General features: G+C 49.9%; 1 protein-coding gene across 1 annotated transcript; it reads left to right on the top strand.

The window, feature by feature from the left end:
* Positions 1 to 1,398: 1,398 nt before the first annotated feature.
* Positions 1,399 to 18,140, top strand: RFC2 (replication factor C subunit 2). Its single transcript, XM_015428167.1, has 11 exons — positions 1,399 to 1,529; positions 4,971 to 5,040; positions 5,855 to 5,896; positions 6,736 to 6,842; positions 7,399 to 7,500; positions 9,992 to 10,092; positions 11,373 to 11,530; positions 13,202 to 13,267; positions 15,817 to 15,897; positions 16,354 to 16,467; positions 17,889 to 18,140. Exons 1-11 carry the CDS (start codon positions 1,441 to 1,443, stop codon positions 17,997 to 17,999), a joined length of 1,041 nt encoding a protein of 346 aa, XP_015283653.1. The 5' UTR covers positions 1,399 to 1,440; the 3' UTR covers positions 18,000 to 18,140.
* Positions 18,141 to 18,615: the final 475 nt, after the last annotated feature.

Here is an 18,615-nt window from a genome sequence, read left to right as displayed (position 1 = left end):
GTTAGTCTTAAAGGTGCTGTTTGAACTCTTGGACTATTTTGCAGCAACAGACTAACACAGCTACCTTGGGGAAGCTCCTGGATGGGGCTGGGAGTCCTTGCGGAGGCCACGTGGAGTGACCTCGGCCAGGCAGAGGGGGAGGACGCCAACTTACCCTCCTGCTTCTTCCTCCTTCTGCAACAGAATGAGGGCCAGAAGCGGGGCGGCCGGAAGAAGGGGCGGGGCTTCGTTGTGTGCCCCGCCCCCCTGCACCTCACCCGGGGGGACTGCGATCCCCCGCGATCCCCCCCGAAATGACCTCTGAGATCCGGGCCAAAAACTGAGTGCCAAGTTTTCAGAGACAAAAGGAGAGTTTGTCATTTTTCAGCTTCCCTACCCCACCCCACCCTGCTAGGGTTGCCAGGTCTGGGTTGGAAAATACCTGGAGACTTTGGGCGTGGATCCAGGAGAGGGTGGAGATTGGGAAGGGGAGGGGCCTCGGCACTGGGAAGGGGAGGGGCCTCGGCAGGCTACAATGCCATAGAGGCCACCCTTCAAAGCAGTCATTTTCTCCAGGGGAGCTGATCTCTGTCAGCTGGAGCTCAGTTGCAAAAGCAGAAGATCTCCAGGCCCCACCTGGAGGCTGGCAACCCTACGCCCCCCCCCGCCCCGCCATTTCTGATTATCCCATATGTATAGTCTCCCTCTTCCGGCCAATATTGTAAATGGACATAGAAGAGGGGTCCTGAATCAGGGATGATGCCTTTTTGAAAGTTTTTAAAAAGCATTTTCCACGCAATCAGGAGAATCAGGTTTTGCAGGATCTGGGTTCACGACCCTGTTCTGGCTAGGAGACAACCTAACTCCTCCTCCAAAGAGTGCCGACGGATCAGATTTTTAAAATCCACTTATTTTATCTAAATGATTGCTCTGCCACAGACTCCCAGTTCCAGGAGAGCGACCAACCATACCAAAAGCTACGCTAAACACAACTAATTATAAAGGGAACAACAAAACACGCAGGAAGCAAAAAAAAATAAATTAAAAATAAGTGGAACGGAACAAAATACGAAATTCATTTTCCCCAAGGGGTGACCTGAAAATGAACCTCCCGTTAAAGCAGGCGACCAAATCGGCCCTGGGCGAATAAAAATGTTTGTGTTTTCTTTTAACCTGTCCCTGAAATTTAAGACTTCAACAGACGGACCTTTGGTTTAGCCCAGTAAGAAAAAGCGGGAGAGAAAAGACCGGACATTTAGTTCTATTCTCTTCTTTCGAACGACCCTCCCGCAAAGGACCCGCCCATCTGCTGGCAGAAGCTTCATCCATCTCCACCGAGCAGGCGTCCAGGAAGAAGTCCGCGTCCCCGCCCTTTCCTTACTCGCTGTTAAAATGGCGCCCCCCGCCGTCCCGTGACGTAATCGAGGGCGGGGCCGGCGATCTTTTCGGCGCGAAGCTGTCATGGCGGAGGTCGCCATGGACGTCGCCGGGCCTGAGAAGCGAGAAGGGACCGCGAGCGCCTCGGGGAGCGGCCATTACGAGCTACCCTGGTGAGAGGAGGGAGTCCCGCTGCTTCTTTGGGACGGGGAGGAGCGGGAGGAGCCGGTTCTGTGAGGGCTGTACTGCGGCCAGCAAGGGTGAATGAAGAGCCGGTGTCATTTTGGCTGTAGCGCTCAGGCTTCAGCAGGCGGCGTGAGCGGGATCAAGACCAAAACCTTGATCTTCAAAGTGGCCAACCAAATGCTTCTCAGCCTGTCCCTTTCCCTTGTCCTGCAGCTTTTGTTGCACGATAGACGGCCTTTGTATGGGGAGGCTCCATTCCCAACTGGCATGGCTTGTACTATAAGGTGGAACCTAGGACCCCCCACCCCCCCGGTTTCATGGCTCATCTTAGGGTTGCCAGCTCTGGGTTAGGAAATTCCTGAGGAAGGTGGGGTTTGGGCGGGTATAATGCCATAGAGCAGGGTTGCAGTGGCTCAAGTGATTAAGATGCTGAACTGCAGACCTGGAGCTCGGGAGTTCGAGACCCAAGTGCTGCATGACGGAGTGAGCTCCCGTCTCTGGCCCCAGCTCCTGCCAACCTGGAGTTCGGGAGTTCGAGACCCAATTCCTGCATGATGGAGTGAGCTCCCGTCTCTGGCCTCAGGTCCTGCCAACCTGGAGTTCGGGAGTTCGAGACCCAATTCCTGCATGATGGAGTGAGCTCCCGTCTCTGGCCCCAGCTCCTGCCAACCTGGCCGTTCGAAAGCAAGAATATGCAAGTAGATACAAAGGTACCACTTCGGTGGGAAGGTAACAGTGTTCCGTGCGCCTCGGCACCTAGTCATGCCAGCCACACGACCACGGAAATGTCTTCGGACAGCGCTGGCTCTTTGGCTTGGAAACGGAGATGAGCACCGCAGCCCTAGAGTCGGATTCGACTGGCTTTCGAGCAAGGGAAACCTTTCCCTAATGGCATAGACTCCATCCTTCAACGTTTCCATTTTCTCCACGGGAACTGATGTTGGTTATCTGGAGAGCTGTTGTAATAGTAGATTTCCAGGTGCCGTCTGGAGGTTGGCAACCATAGCTTATCTCCAGGCTACAGAAATCAGTTGCCCTGGAGAAAATGGTGGACTCCATGGCACTGTACCCTGCTGAGGTCCCTGTCCTCCCCAGACTCCATCCCCAAATCTCCAGGAGCGTCGCAACTTGGATCTGGTAACCCTTCCCTCCACCCCCGGCAGTGCCCAGGGGGACTTGGCAACCTGGCTTATCTTGTTGCTACCCTAGCAGTCCTACAATGGAAAGGACGGTAAGATCAATTATCTGCCCCAACTGTTGCTGTTCCGTAATTTATATTTGGAGGCATACAGCCTCTGAACATGGTTGTTCTTTTCCTAAGCATCCTGGTTAATAGAGTTACCCTCCCACCTGTGGCTTTGGAGGTGGGTGTTGGTTCTGTAGCGGATGGTGTCGCAAAGGAGAAGGATAGTGGGCCTATAGTCGTTAGCTGTCAAGGAGATATAACAAGAGCAGACCGAGCAGTTCAAGACCACCTTACTTGCCAGCAGATGGCTCCGGAGAGGCAGGATATACATGTTCAAAATAAATAAGAGTGCAGAGAGAAAAAAACAGGGGTCGTTTCGTAGAAAAAGAGCTAGGGGAACTCATTAGCATAACTCATTAGCATATGCCACACCCCCTGACATCAGGGGCCCGGCGGAGGACCTGCAAGGCCGGTGGGAGTGTGAGGAAGCCCCGCGAAGGCCCTCCCTGGCCCCAGGCAGGCAGGGGTGGGGAGAGGCGGGGAGGAAGCAACTTACCCTCCCTCTTCTGCCTCCTCCTGGCTGAATGAGGGCCGGAAGCGGGGCGGCCAGAAGCAGGGGGCGGGGCTTCGTTGTGTGCCCCGCCCCCGCACCTCACCCGGGGGAACTGCGATCCCCCGCGTCCCCCCCCCCCAAAAAGACCCCTGGAAAAAACCATAATGGTTCCCATAGTTCAGCATCTTGTTTCCATGTGTAGCCATGCAAAAATAAAGCCACAAGAACTGTGCACAGTGCGCTCAGTATTTCTTTAACGAAAACCGTAAAGTTGTAAATATGAAATGTACAAAAAAAATATTCAGACAGAATAAAGACGCATAAGCTTTATTCTGTCTGAGAGATGTTCTTCTCCATTACTTGTGCAATGAAATAGGTGAAACTGTTATTGAACTCCATGTGAATTGGGCAACTTTTCCATTGAAGTGCAGTATTTCATACATTATCAACTTATAGACTCTTGGTTAGAAGAAGACGTTTGTCGAAACGGAATCACATTCCGGAGACCACCGTCCTGTCGTTGTCATCTTCTATCCTTATGTACCTGAATTTACAACTTGAATGTATCATTATTTTTGTACATTTCATATTTACAACTTTACGGTTTTCGTTAAAGAAATATTGAGCGCACTGTGTACAGTTCTTGTGGCTTTATTTTTGCATGTCTACGGACTGTGACCATATTTGTCCATGTGTAGCCAGCCAAATACCTCTGAGGAACTCCACAAACAGGTTATAAGAAGACCCCTCCCACCTCCCACACACACACTGTCATCAGTGTTCCCTCTAAGCTGAGTTAGTGTGAGCTAGCTCGCAGCTTTTTAGCCTCTGGCTGACACATTTTTGTCTTAGCTTGGGAAGGATTGGTTTCAGAGCAGACTAATTCATGCAGCAGCCAAATCGCTCACTCACAACTTTAATGCCAGGAGCTCACAAAGTAGAATTTTTGCTCACAAGACTCCACAGCTTAGAGGGAACATTGACTGTCATATGTGCACTGCAAAGGTATACTGCCTCTGTCTGTGGAAGTTCCTTTCTCAGGTGCCTTAGATAATAAGAATGTAAGGTGCACCCTTCTGGATCAGGCTCGGGGTCCATCAGTTTGCTTCTAGTTGTGGCCAGCCAGGAAGCCTGCCATTAAAACAACCCCCTCCCACTGCTGTCAACCCCCCCCCCCAAAAAAAAAATTGGCATTCAGAGACAGACTGTCTCTAAACTTTATTTATTTATTAGATTTTTACCCCGCCCTCCCCACAGGCTCAGGGCGGCTTACAAAAGAACCATAGATAAAACAATATAAATTAGAATAAATATTAATATTAAATACACAGTAAGTTATTAAAACCATTAACATAGCGATGGCGATGTGACTATAATAAGAGTAGAGTTGGACTGACTGCCCAACAACAGATATAGCTGGGTGTCATCTGCATATTGCTGACACCCAAGCCCATGCCTCCAGGCAATCTGGGCAAGGGGGCGCATGTAGATGTTGAATAGCATAGAACTTCATTTTCAACTCTCATGGGTAATAAAACAATGGGCTGTGGCAGGACTATGTCAAGGAGCCATCTTGGCAACGTCCACATAATTTCTCTGTCCACCAGTGGGCTTGGTTGTAGATTCTCCCCCCCCACCCAGGACTTGAAAGAGGTTTCATGTGATTAAAAGAATTTTTTTTTTACACAGGGTTGAAAAATACAGGCCGATAAAGCTCTCTGAAATAGTTGGAAATGAAGACACAGTTAGTAGACTGGAGGTATGTTGACAGCTTTGCTGTGTGAGATAAATTTTTAAAGCTGCATTTCCTAAAAGCGCTTATTCAGGACAGTTATCTTAAAGCCTGTGTGGTCTCCCGTTGAGTCCACCTGGTTTTCAGTCAGGCTTAATCTTGAAAATAAGTTTTGAGTATTGCTGGGGGCCCTCGTGTATCAATGCCTCCCAACCCTCTAGATAATTTCTGAATTAAGTAGCACTGATGCCAATGCCAGTCCTCAGCACTTACGTTCCTCCATCACAGGAACTGTCCAATTGCTCCTCATTTTTGCTTCCTGTTCAGCCAAGTTTTAATCCATAAGAGGACCCACAGCTGCTATGCAGGATCCTTTGGGAAGGGGCTTTGCCAGAAGCCTTCTGGAAGTCCTCTTATGTACTGTCTCTCAAGGCCACCTTTATCTACATGTTTGTTAACCTTCTCAAAGAAAATCCAAAAAGTTGGTGAGGCGGGACTTCCCTTTGCTGAAGCCATGCTGACTTTTACTCAGCAGGCTCTGTTCTGCTATGAACTTAGCAAATCCTTTCTGTAGGCCTGTGACTTCCTAGACCTCTTTTTAAAAAGATCTGCGTAGTATTTGCAACGTCCCCATCAACCAGCACAGAGGCTGAGTTTAACAGATTACAGGTGCTGGGTAGGAGATGAACAATTTCCCTGTTGAGTTTTTAACGTGTACAGTAGTCATAGACATTCATCTCCTGTTATTTCTGTTTGCCTCAGTTCTTCAGACACCCTAACAACAGAAAGCGTGTTCATTTCTTTTGCATCAACTTAACCCTTTTTCTCATTTCTCCCCAAGGTCTTTGCAAGGGAAGGGAATGTTCCAAATATTATCATTGCAGTGAGTATTTGTCACCATGGTAGAATCATAGAATTGGAAGGGACCTCCAAGATCATCTAGTCCAACCCCCTGCACAATGCAGGGAATTCACAAATACCTCCCCCCCAACACCTGCAGTGACCCCTGTTCCATGCCCAGAAGATGACAGGATCCCCGGCCAAACTGGCCTGGAGAAAAATTGCTTCCTGACCCCAAAGAGGCAATCAGCATTTCCCTGGGCACGTAAGAAAGGGCCACAAGAACTAAGCACTGAGGCAACCCTTCCTGCCCTCCCTCTCGTGATCTGCCTAAGTTCCCAGAATCAGCCTTGCTGACAGATGGCCATCTAACCTCTGTTTGAAAACCTCCAAAGAAGGAGACCCCACCACCTCCCGAGGAAGCCTGTTCCACTGAGGAACCGCTCTCACTGTCTGGATGTTCTTCCTAATTTTCAGCCGAAAACTCTTCGGATTTAATTTCAACCCGTTGGTTCTGGTCCGACCATCTGGTTTAACGATCTCCTTGTGAATCTTTTCTGTTGATGAACATTAATTTCAGCAGAGAGCAGATACAGAAGGCACTTTGTTAAGGACAGTACCGGGGCAGAATTTCTCGATTAAAAAACAGGGTTCTGAGTCGCCCCAAGAGCCTTCTGAGAGTGAGGTGAGATGTCTATGAAGGAGCCGGTTCCAAAATATCCCACAGGAATGCTGTTGACTTCACTGGGCCTCACAGGCGCCATTCCCATTCAGAATTCCTTTGGCCCAGCCGTTGATTAACAGGGGTGGGGATGAGGACACGCATATGTCTAAGTCACTGGAGTACCTTAAACTTCACTCTTGGCAATCTTGCATTTGTAGGGTCCTCCAGGTACCGGTAAAACTACCAGTATCTTATGTCTGGCACGGGCGTTGCTGGGCCCGGCCTTAAAGGATGCTGTTTTGGAACTGAATGCCTCAAATGACAGGTGAGTTGTTGGGTGTCATTGTGAGGTGGATTATGCCTGGCCTTACAGTCTTTGCAGATTCCACAAACGGTGCTGCGCTCCTGGCCCCCGTTTCCACCTCTGTGCTGTTTCTAAGGTCCAGACAAGTGTCATGTCTGCCCTATACCGGCTTCTTTGCTTGAAGCCCTGTCAAAAGGCCCATTTGGCTCTCTAAGCAAAACTTGTGGCAGGTTTCCAACCGTTTCTCTGCTGCCTTCACAGATTGTAACTTGCCTGTTTTGCAAAATTGGGTGGCTGACCTTTTTCCAGCCACCCAAGAGGATGATATGAGACCTACAATCTCCATCAATCGCTGCAGAGAAGCTGCCGAGCAAAAATGATTGGGGTTATTCCCCGAATCACCTTTACCTGACAACTGTAGCTTTTGCTGTGTGCATCTCCAGTGGAAATCAGATTTCACCTGTGTTTTCTAATTTCTTCACCTGTGTTTTCTAATTGCTTCCATTTCTGGCCTCCAATGTGACATGCCCGACTGCAAAGGGCTGAACCAATGGTAACCGAACATTCTGGTTTTCAGAGGCATCGACGTTGTAAGGAACAAAATCAAGATGTTCGCTCAGCAGAAGGTCACGCTTCCAAAAGGCCGGCACAAAATCATCATCTTGGATGAAGCGGACAGGTGCGTGACACATTCTTTTAACCCCAGAGACCTTTAACTCACTAACTTATTTATTTGAACATGTTTAACCTGCTTTTCGCCACGTAGTGGGGACACAAAGGAGCTTACACTATCACAATCAACCCGTGTACACACACAAAAAACAACAACACTGATGTGTTTAAACTCATGTTAACAACAACTCTTACCTGTAATCCACAAACTAAAGGTACAGGGGTTGGTCCATAGGCAGGGAGAGGGCAGGTGGTGACTGTGTAGGCAGTGTTCCCTCTAAGCTGAGTTAGTGTGAGCTGGCTCACCATTTTCTAGCCTCTTGCTCACACATTTCTGTCTTCGCTCAGGAAGGATTCCCACATGGAATTCACTGCCACAGGAGGTGGCGGCGGCTACAAGCATGGACAGCTTCAAGAGGGAATTAGATAAGCATATGGAGCAGAGGTCCATCAGGGGCTATTAGCCACAAGGTATAGATAGGAACTCTCAGGCTGGGGCAAGTGATGCTCTGTATTCTTGGTGCCTGGGGGGAGGGCAACAGTGGGAGGGCTTCTAGTGTCCTGGCCCCACTGCTGGACCTCCTGATGGCACCTGGTATTTTTGGCCACTGTGTGACAGAGTGTTGGACTGGATGGGCCACTGGCCTGATCCAACATTGGCTTCTCTTATGTTCTTATGGATAACCATATGGAGCAGTGGTCCAAGAGTAGCTATTAGCCACAAGGTATAGGTAGGAACTCTCAGTCTGGGGCAAGTGATGCTCTGTATTATTGGTGCTTGGGGGGGGGCAACAGTGGGAGGGCTTCTAGTGTCCTGGCCCCACTGCTGGACCTCCTGATGGCACCTGGTATTTTTTGCTGCTGTGTGACAGTGTGTTGGACTAGATGGGCCATTGGCCTGATCCAACATTGGCTTCTCTTATGTTCTTAAGGAGGGCTCCAGAGCCAACTAGTTTATGCAGCAGCCAAATCACTCACTCACAACTTTAATGCCAGTAGCTCACAGAGTAGAGGTTTTGCTCACAAGACTTCACAGCTTACATGGACCATTGGGTGTGATGGGGTGGGGGTAGAGAGTTCATGGGAATGGAGGGTGCCTTGGCTCTTTTTTTTGGTCTTTGCTGTTCTTGGGAAGTTCAGAACTTATATTGTGGGCTTGGAAGAGGGAGGCTTGGTCTTAGGGTGGGAGAACTGTTAGGATTAGTAAAGAATTTTTATTTAAGCTGCCTGAAGGACGTAGCTTCTTTTTATTTTGGTATTGTTTGGTATTCCCAGTTGTGGTTGGTGATGAATGTCAAGGCTGGGAAGAAAATTTCCCTATGTGCAAATATCTGGGAAAGTTCTTCTTCTTTTAAATCCCAAGAAGCAATATGTGGGGTATATGGAGAGGGGGGGGGGGTATTGATTTCCCGTCTAACGCAAACTGCTGGAAACAAAAACAGGGAAAGGGTACTGAACATTTTAAGTTTTTGGTGCCTTGTATCTGTTTTGCATCTGCATATTTGTAAATAAAATGTATTAAATAAAAAAAAGAAAAGAAAAAAAACTCCAGGGCTCTTTTTGTAGCAGGTACTCATTTGCATATTAAGTGACACACCCCTAATGTAGCCAATCCTCCAAGAGCTTACAGTAGCTCCTGTAAGAAGAGCTCTGTAAGCTCTTGGAGGATTGGCTACATTAGGGGTGTGTGTGGCCTAATAGGCAAAGGAATTCCTGCTACAAAAAGAGCCAGGCACAGGAAGGAGCTGGCTAGAGCAGACGGTAGCGGTTCTGCCACTGATAGCAGCGGACCCTTTCCAGGCAGGGAGACAGGCATCCATTTCTGCCCTCTGTGGCTCACTGTGATGTCTGAAGGCAGCAACAGATCTGTACTTTGAATGGCGAGTAGCAAACAGGGAACGGTCTTCCTTGCACCCTCTGCCATTCCCCCTCCCCATGGAAGAGGAAGGAGGGAGCTAGTGAGGCCCCTCCAGCTGCTGATCAGTGCTAGTCAGAGTGGTGTGGTGTAATGGTCACCATGTTGGACTAGGATCCGGGGGACCCAGGTTCAAATCCCCACTCTGCCACGGAAGCTTGCCAGGTGACCTTGGGCCAGTCACACGCACTCAGCCTAACCTGCCTCACAGGGTTGTTGTGAGGATAAGAGGGAGGAGAAAACGAAGTGAGGCACTTTGGGTCCCCCACTAGGGAGAAAGGTGGGGTATGAATGCAGTGAAAACAACTAGGCTACCCAGTCATTATGGCTTCAGCAGATAAACGATCCAGGAGCTGGCACCCAAATGCTTGTTTCCTTCCCCTCCCTCTTCCCCTTTTTATCATATCGCAGGGAGTTCTTCTGCATTGCAAAAGGCCCCGAATGCAGGAGCAGTAAAAAGGTGGTCCCGAAAATATAGTAAAGCCAGACTTCCACGCAAGACAAAAGCAGTCGGCCGTGGGAGACCGTGAAAGGGTTGCCGAGGCCTAAATTGTGGTTCATTCCTTCCCCGCTTCCCCAATAGCATGACAGACGGAGCCCAGCAGGCCCTGAGGCGGACTATGGAGATCTACTCCAAAACGACGCGCTTTGCTCTTGCCTGCAACGCCTCCGACAAGATCATTGGTGAGTGGGAGCTGCTTTCAGCTTCGGGGCCTGTTTCTAGGGCCAGTGGTCTCCCGATCCTTCTTCAGCTCATGGGTTCTTCTGGAATTTTAAGAGAGGCTGACAGGCACCACTAGACCACGGCTGCTGTGGGGGCCGGGCCACTCACAAAATGGGAGGGGCCAAGTTAAGAGCCCTCCTGCAACAGGAGCAGGAGGCCAGCAGGGGCAGCAATGCAGGAGACAGGCCAGTGTTGGACTCCCTCTGACTTCACCCCTTCTCCATCTTAGCGGGTACAGCCTTCCACACGGCTCCGTTCATTTCATTGAGGCTCATGTAGAAGGATCTCCTGATGGCACCTGGTATTTTTGGCCACTGTGTGACACAGAGTGTTTATTTATTTATATTTTCAATTTCTTATACCGCCCTAACCCCCGTTGGAGGTCTCTGGGCGGTTTACAGAGAGGGTGCTAATCACATTACTCCCTAACTAGGGCCACATTTGTGTTGGACTGGATGGGCCATTGGCCTGATCCAAGATTGGCTTCTCTTACGTTCTTAACCTGTAAGCCACCTTGATTCATGAGGAGAGGCTGGATGCAAACGTTTTAATTAATAAAAATAAAACTTACTGGTGGGCAATGCTCCCTCTAAGCTGTGGAGTCTTGTGAGCAAAAATTCTTCTTTGTGAGCTGCTGGCATTCAAGTTGTGAGTGAGCGATCTGGCTGCTGCATAAATTGGTTTGCTCTGGAGCCATCCTTCCTGAGCTAAGACAAACATCTGTGAGCTGGAGGCTAAAAAACTGTGAGCGAGCTCACACTAACTCAACTTAGAGGGAACACTGCTGGTGGGTTCTTCCAGGTATCAGTCAGCGGGGTAAATATTTGGCTCCTCTGGCTGGCACCCAAACGCCTCTGGCTGTGCTCCGTTACAGACCAGGCGACTTTGGGGGTCTGGAAAGGGCTTGGCAAAACTATAGGTGGAAGTCCAAATGAAGGGCCTCTCCTCCAGGGGGAAGGTAGGCAGGCTTCCAGGGCTATTTTTGTAGCAGGAGCTCCTTTGCCTATTAGGCGACACCCCCCCTAATGTAGCCAATCCTCCAAGAGCTTACAAGTAGCCCCTGTAAGAAGAGCTCTGTAAGCTCTTGGAGGATTGGCTACATTAGGGTGTGTGTCGCCTAATAGGCAAAGGAGTTCCGGCTACAAAGAGAGCCCTGCTTGCAGCAGTTAGGAAGGAAAACGAAGTGGCTTTTTTGTAAATGTAAAAGGCCGAAGCGGCATCCCCCCGTCTGTCTCCCCAGAGCCGATCCAGTCCCGCTGCGCAGTGCTCCGTTACACCAAGCTGACGGACGCCCAGATCCTGGCAAGGCTGATGAAAATTGTGGAGAAGGAGAACGTGCCGTATACGGACGACGGGTTGGAAGCCATTATCTTCACGGCCCAGGGGGATATGAGGCAGGTGGGTTGAGAGCGATCCGGGGACCTACCCCCACCCCGGTATCTCCAGCTAGGAGTCGGCTCTGGTAGCAGGGCTGGGAATGAACCCCTCTGTCTTCCCAAGACCCTACAGAGCCACTGGCAATTGGAGGGTAGGAGGCCATGCTAAAGGGACCCTTATAGACAGACTCAATATTAAGGCAGTTTCATGTCAGAAACGAAGGCTGGGGGGGGGGTCACACACTGTAGCCTCTTTTTCTTCAGGTTTGTCTAGAGGACTTGTGGGAAACGCCCCCAGTGTGGTCTGCTGCATGTTATGTGGCTTTTGCTGTTGCCAGCGGCAAGGCCCCACAACCTGTCCAAAGCGAGCGCTCACCTTGGCGGGAGGGAGTAGGCGTTCTGCAGAGGACTTGTGGTCTCTGTGACACAGGCAGCACGGCAGGGTTGATAAATGTCACAAGAAACCACAGCGGGGATGCTGCAAGACAGCAAAGCAGCTCCAGATCGAAGACTCCCTCCATTTCCACCATGCTGGATCACCCCAAATGTCCTGGTTGTTTGCTGGGCCTGAGGCGGCCCACAGATATTGGCTTGAACATGATATGATTAACCGCAGCCCTTCCCAGGTATGGCTCCTTGCCGAAAGCACAAGAGGTCCCCGCTGCTCACTCCGACCTCCGTGCAGCAGGACAAAATATAAAAATACCACCGAGTGGGCTGAACTGGGAGCAAAAAAGAGCCACAACCCCGGAGGCCGGCTCTGGGTGTCCCACAAAGCAGGGCTTGCTCACCTGCAAGTCCCCGTCCCTCCATCCAGCCAGATGGTAGAATGCCGTAAGCAGAGCACCAGCGCATTGTGAAACGATCTGCTAGCCAATGCTGGCTCAACTCGTTTTGCTGCCCCAAGTGGCAGGCGTATCCGGGCACGGGCATTCCCCACCAATGTTCCCTCTAAGCTGACTTAGTGTGAGCTAGCTCAGTTTTTTAGCCTCCAGCGCGCACATTTTTGACTGAGCTCAGGAAGGAGGGCTCCAGAGCAAACTTAATCGATGCAGCAGCCAAATCACTCATGCACAACTTTCATGGCAGTAGCTCACAAAGTAGAATTTTTGCTCACAGGGCACCACAGTTTAGAAGGACCCTTGTTCCCCACCACCCCACTGCTGCCCAGCCCCAGGATGGTCCATCCTCAAGCCAACCAAGCAGCAGCACAAAAAGGACGAGGCATTTCTTCTTCTCTCTAACAGGATAATTTAAAATGGCTTCGTTACCATGCTCAACATGCATTCAGTCATTCCTAATTCTTTAGCACGAATATAGATCTTTCAGGGCTCAAAGCGGTTCACGTGCATTCGCCGGCAGTCCTTAACGACAGCCCTGCAAAACAAGCTATTAATCGTTCGCCCAGTACTGCGGAGACAAGTGGCCGGCCTAAAGCCACAGTGAGTTGGGTCTGCAGAAGTGAGACTCGAACCAGGAGCCCTGGCGGCTCACACCTCGGCCCGTGCCGCTGCCAGTCATAACACTTCAGCGGACTGGCATGTCCTGTACAGAGTTCAATTTTATTTTGTGATGTCAGCTAATGCCGACAAGCTGTGGCCACGTATGTAGGTTGATACATAAATCCCTGACAGAGAACAAGCGCTTCCGTTCTGTGTAAATGGCTTATCAGCTTTGTTGTTGTTTTTAACAGGCGCTGAACAACCTGCAGTCCACCTATTCTGGATTTGGCTTCATCAACAGTGACAACGTGTTCAAGGTGAGCGAGAAAAACCCTTCTGTGGGGCATGCTGCAGACAAGTCGTGTTTCAGATGGGAACTGGCTGCCTTCTCACAACGGTCTGGTATTCAGGGGACAGGATGAAGGCATCATGCACTATAAGGGAGTGTGAGGCAGCCCAACTGTGCCCCAGTACTCTCAGAGCTCTCTCAGCCCCACCTGTCTCACAAGGTGTCTGTTGTGGGGAACAGTGGTCCCTCTAAGCGGAGTTAGTGTGAGCCAGCTCACAGTTTTGTAGCCTCCAGTTCACAGATTTTTGTCTTAGCTCAGGAAGGATGGCTCCAGAGCAAACTAATTCATGCAGTAGCCAAATCGCCTGCTCGCAACTTTAATGCCAGCAGCTCACAGAGTGGAATTTTTGCTCTCAAGACTCCACAGCTTAGAGGGAACATTGCCCGACCTGTGCTCAGTCATTTGGAAGAATCTGCACAGGCACACGGGGGCAGCTCTGTTTTGCAGATCTCACAGAGAGAGCCGTTCACACGCATACCTGTAGGTTCAGTACATACCTGTACGGCCGGCCTGCTGGCCATGATCCTTCTCTGCCCTTTCCCCTGCATGCTCTTTCAACCCCTTTTAACCAACTCTGGAGCTGTGCTTGTTTGTATTCGGTTAAACATTTTAAAAATATATCATTTACCTTAGAAGCACAGAAGCTTTTTCACAGTATCCCCGGATCCTCCATGTTTCCTGGTTAAGGGAAACTGCTGTTCAGACAACTTACAAAGATGATCTGACTCCAATGGTAATGAGAAAGAAATTTTACTTCTCAAAATAGAAGCACATCTTGGATGACATATTCATGCAGGCAGGGGTCATTTCGTAGCAAAAGAGGTGCAGGGGCTCATTAGCATAACTTATTTGCATATGCCACACCCCCTGACATCACCGGAAGTGTGTCAGAATGCAACACCCACTGCTCAGGCTCCACTGGACTGTTTTGGATTGCTAGCTACTGGGGGTGGGGGGGACATGCAGATCTGCCCTCACAGAGGAGGGAGAGCTTGTACCTGAATAAACCTTGGTTTTAAAGGTGCCACTGGACTGTTTTGGACCAGGGGGCCGGGGGGGGGGCACTCTGCAGTTTACCTGGCTGCTTCTTACTCTGACAGAGGGCTGCTGGGAGCAGGGGGTGGGGCTTGTTGCATGTTCCTGCCCCCTGGGCTCTTTACTGCTGGAGCTCCTCTCCTGCAGGAAATGGCCCCCGCATGCAGGTACTTTTAGCACTGTGAACAGATTAACTTTAAAAAAGGTTAAGTTGCTACAATTTCAAGCCCAGGTAAGAGAGAAAAGAAGAGGGGTCCTACACAAGATGGAACAGAAGGCAAGCCAGGGCCAAAGGGGCTCAACATCTGACCCTTGAGAGGACGGGGCTAACTGCCAAGTACACCCGAGTGAGAGAATTCTCTTAACCCTTTCCCTCCCTGATCCTCTTGCATACGGGGTTTACGGTATCCAACAGTTTAGGCTCAGAACCCAAAAACCTAGCGGTTGCAGAGTTGGGCCTTAGGAAGAAGAAGAGATTGGATTTATACCCCGCCCTTCACTTGGAGTCTCAGAGCGGCTTACAAACTCCTCTCCCTTCCCCTCCCCACAACAGACACCCTGTGAGGTGGGTGGATAGCTGTGCCAGAGCTTGTGACTGACCCAAGGTCACATCAGCAGGTGCAAGCAGAGGAGTGGGGAATCAAACCCAGTTCTCCCAGATTAGAGTCCGTGCACTTAACCACTACACCAAACTGGCTCTCAGTGGTAACAGTGCCTAAGAGGGATGTGGGAAGTCGCCGTCTCAGCTCTCCAGCCTGCCAAGGTGGCCCTGGGCAAGTCACGTTGTCCTCATCCTGTTTCGCACGTTTGCAACGGCAAAGGTGACGCAAGGCACAAAGCGGTGTGGACCTTTGCGTTCTCCCAGAAACTTCTTACCTCGATTCTGTGGGAAGTTCATGATTCTGGATCCTTGACAGGGAAGCCGGAGGGCCTTATTCCCTCTTGCAGCATCCGTGTCCCAGAGAGAGAATCCCCATCTCTCTTTTCACAGAGGTGTCATTTAAACACGATGCTGGCCAAGACTGCTCTGGACGGGTAGCAGGCCCATCTCAGCAAGACGCTGCACGATCGGAACGTCCCACAGCAAAAGGTTTTCACCTCCGCCGGCATGGGGTTTAAAACCAAGCCTTTGGCAGGGGATGTCAGACTGCAGTTGAGGGACTTATTGTCCTTCTAACAACCACGTTTTGATTCTGAAACCGTTGTCTTCAGGAGCGGGGAAGCTGGACTTTAAAACTACTGAGTGTTCTCATTGTAAAATGGAGGGAGGGAGGCAGAGCGTTTGGGTTTCTTGGCTCTTAAGTGCATCTCTCCATTTAATCCAGTTTTATCTTGTGCTGTTCCCGAAAAATAATTGCTGAAATTGCAGTTGGAGAGACGGAGAACCCCTGTCCCCGTCTCTCGGCCTGTCTGCAGCGAAAACAATAGTCAGGGTTGCTTGTGCGTTCAAAGCTGTCATTTCATTGTGTCATTTCCCCCAGGTATGTGACGAGCCCCACCCTTTGCTGGTGAAAGAAATGATCGGCCACTGCGTCAGCGCAAATATCAACGAAGCTTACAAGGTGGGTAACGGACAGGCGGGGGGCAAAGCAGCCGTGACAAAGGTCACGGGAAAAGTTAGTTTGCGTGTGCTGTTTCAGTTAGGATTGGGACCACCCAGGGAGAAGGGGGTTTACCTGTTCAGTTCTGCCATAGTAAAGTCGCCCTGTTGCTTTGGGACATTTGCAGCTCCCTGGCTACTACTGGTGTGAGGTCTATTCGTATTGACAGTTTTACGCTGCTCATATATTCTCTGGACTCCTTTTTGCGGTGCCTTGTTTTTTATAGCGATAACTTATTTTAACTGTAAGCGGCCTTGAGCAGGACTGTGAAGCGGTATCATAGACATCTCCTAAATAGGCAGGGCTCTTGTGACTGCCACAGTAGATGGGGCTACCCCACTGCAGCCCCTAAGACAACTGTGCTTTAAAAAAAACAAAAAAAACCCAGTTGCATGTGACCATTGTTCCTGTTCACAGATCCTTGCCCACTTATGGAGACTCGGCTACTCACCCGAAGACATAATTGGCAACATTTTCAGAGTGTGTAAAACCTTCCAAATGGCAGAATACCTGAAGCTGGAGTTTATCAAGGTTTGTTTATTTATTTCTATTTTTCCTGTTTCCAGCCCGCCCTTCCCACGAGCAGGCTCAACGACGTTTCAGCAATTCAATAAATAGAAGATTTAAAACACAGTACTAGACATTAAAATGGTGGTCACTGTGAGAGATTCCCTAGCCCGTTAATGATGGGCGACAAGGACCTCGAGGAGGCCATACATAGATGCCCGCTGGCTCTGCCAAAGGCCTGGCGGAAGAGCTCCATCTTACGGGCCCCATGGAATCGAAGAAGATCCCACAGGCCCCTGATCTCAATGGGGAGCCTGTTCTGCCAGGCAGGGGTAAGACGGACATCTTCTGGGCCATGGACCAGCAGGAGGTATTGGTCCGTAGAGTGTAAAGCTCTTCGTGGTGTACACAGGAAGAGGTGGTCCCTCAGGTTGGTCCTAGACCGTATAAGGCTTTGAAGTGAGTGCGGAACTCAACAGGTAGCGAGTGCAATTGGTGGAGCAGAGATCACAGTTGCAATACAAGCAAGGATGATTGCCCTTTTTGGACAGGCATGCATGCTTGAGGTCTTTTAGCATTATCTGGAAGCAGCAGTACCCAAATCTTGCACAACACATGATGTGCATGTATGTGTGAACCCAGCCCAGGGCCCCCCTCCACAGCAAGCCTCTCTCTGCTCTGTACATGAAAAATGGGGTCAAGAAAATTCAGGAGCAGAAACGTGTGTTGACCGCCCTAAAAGAAAATGATAGTTATGCACAGAGGCAATCTGAACTCCACCTGAATTTTATGCAGATTACATGAATTTGAGGGACTTTTGCATAACGTCACCTGTACAATTTAGAGGGGGGGAAGGAGTAAAAACCCACAAGTCGCTAAAGGGTGGTTGTTACCCCCTCACATCCTGAATTTCCTTCAAGTAAAAAAATTACTTTTAAAAACAAGTTGAGGCTCTCAGGAAGTTTAATTCCGCTTACAGTGCCACATTCTGTACTTCACTGTGATTCCACAGAAATGTGACTAGCCAGCCCTTTCCAGCTTCGGGCACCGCTCCTCGCACTTTTCAAACCTGTAATTGTGATCATGAGGTCTAGAGCTTAAAATCGTACCTTGCTATGTCTGTCTCCCAGCCACCCTTCTTAATAGCTCCAGTGGGGGTAGAAACTTTGGTGTTCTGCTCTGGGGAAAGGGGCATCACTCTGACTTACACCCCAGTAGTACTTCCGCTGTACCCTTTTATTCCAGTCCCTCCCCCAGCTGGACCGGGCTATGCGGTTGTCCCTCCTCCGCATGCAAATGTGTGCTTGATTTGAAATTTGAAGTCAAGGCTGAGTCACACCCTTTCCCCCCTTATCTATGTTGCAGAGTTCCGTTAGGCAATTCGTCCCCTGTTGCAGAAAAGATGAACCCAGCAGGTTTCTTAACAGCTGTCTTTCTATGGCTAGGAAATCGGCTATACTCACATGAGGATAGCGGAAGGGGTGAACTCGCTGTTGCAGATGGCGGGCCTGCTAGCCCGTCTCTGTCAGAAGACTGCTGCTCCTACAGCAAGCTGAAGGAGGACGGATCCGGCCCGTGAGGCCTCCTTACTTCTGCGAGGAGAGAACCATGCAAAGCAGATATGCAGACTGCCTACTAAACGCCTCTCCTTAGGCCAAGTGGTTCCGGCTAGAAGCATCCCCTGCGTTGCGTTGTTTCAGCAGATTCCTTATTTTGTAACTCTTCAGATTAAATATACTTGTGATACAAAAGCTGCAGAACTCTTCCTGTCCGTGCTTCAAGGAGGGAAAAGGTTGGTCCAATGGCAGGTTTGGTGATGCTTTTTAAAGCTTTAAAACCAAGCACTGGGCTTTGTAACACCAGGCAAGCTGCTCAATAGTGCCTCTTCAAGTCCTGGCCTGGATAGCCCAGGCAAGCCCAACTTGGGCAAGTACTTGGATGGGAGGCAGAGGCAAGCTATCAAGACACTTCTCTGAATGTCCTCCGTAGGAGTTGCCAGAGGTCGCCATGACTTCCAGGCACGGGCACACACATGCACACAAAAATGCAAAAAAAAAAAAAATGTCTCTTCAAAAGGAGCACCTGTGGCTTCCTAACCTTGATCCCTAATTTGGGGAGGGTATTAATACAGCTTTGGGAATGTGACGAGCTTGATGAATGTCAGTCCAAGGA

The sequence above is a fragment of the Gekko japonicus genome, unplaced genomic scaffold (assembly GCF_001447785.1).
Source record: "Gekko japonicus isolate JY-2015 unplaced genomic scaffold, Gekko_japonicus_V1.1 scaffold677, whole genome shotgun sequence".
NCBI classification, from domain to species: domain Eukaryota; kingdom Metazoa; phylum Chordata; class Lepidosauria; order Squamata; family Gekkonidae; genus Gekko; species Gekko japonicus.
This window is presented reverse-complemented; position numbering and strand designations above follow the sequence as displayed.

Bases quoted from the DNA above. Each gene is read 5' to 3' on its own strand.
- RFC2 (XM_015428167.1), top strand. From the start codon at position 1,441: ATGGCGGAGGTCGCCATGGACGTCGCCGGGCCTGAGAAGCGAGAAGGG. The intron at 5,041-5,854 runs GTATGTTGACAG...TTTCTCCCCAAG, and splicing joins ACACAGTTAGTAGACTGGAG to GTCTTTGCAAGGGAAGGGAA. The intron at 11,531-13,201 runs GTGGGTTGAGAG...TGTTTTTAACAG, and splicing joins CCCAGGGGGATATGAGGCAG to GCGCTGAACAACCTGCAGTC.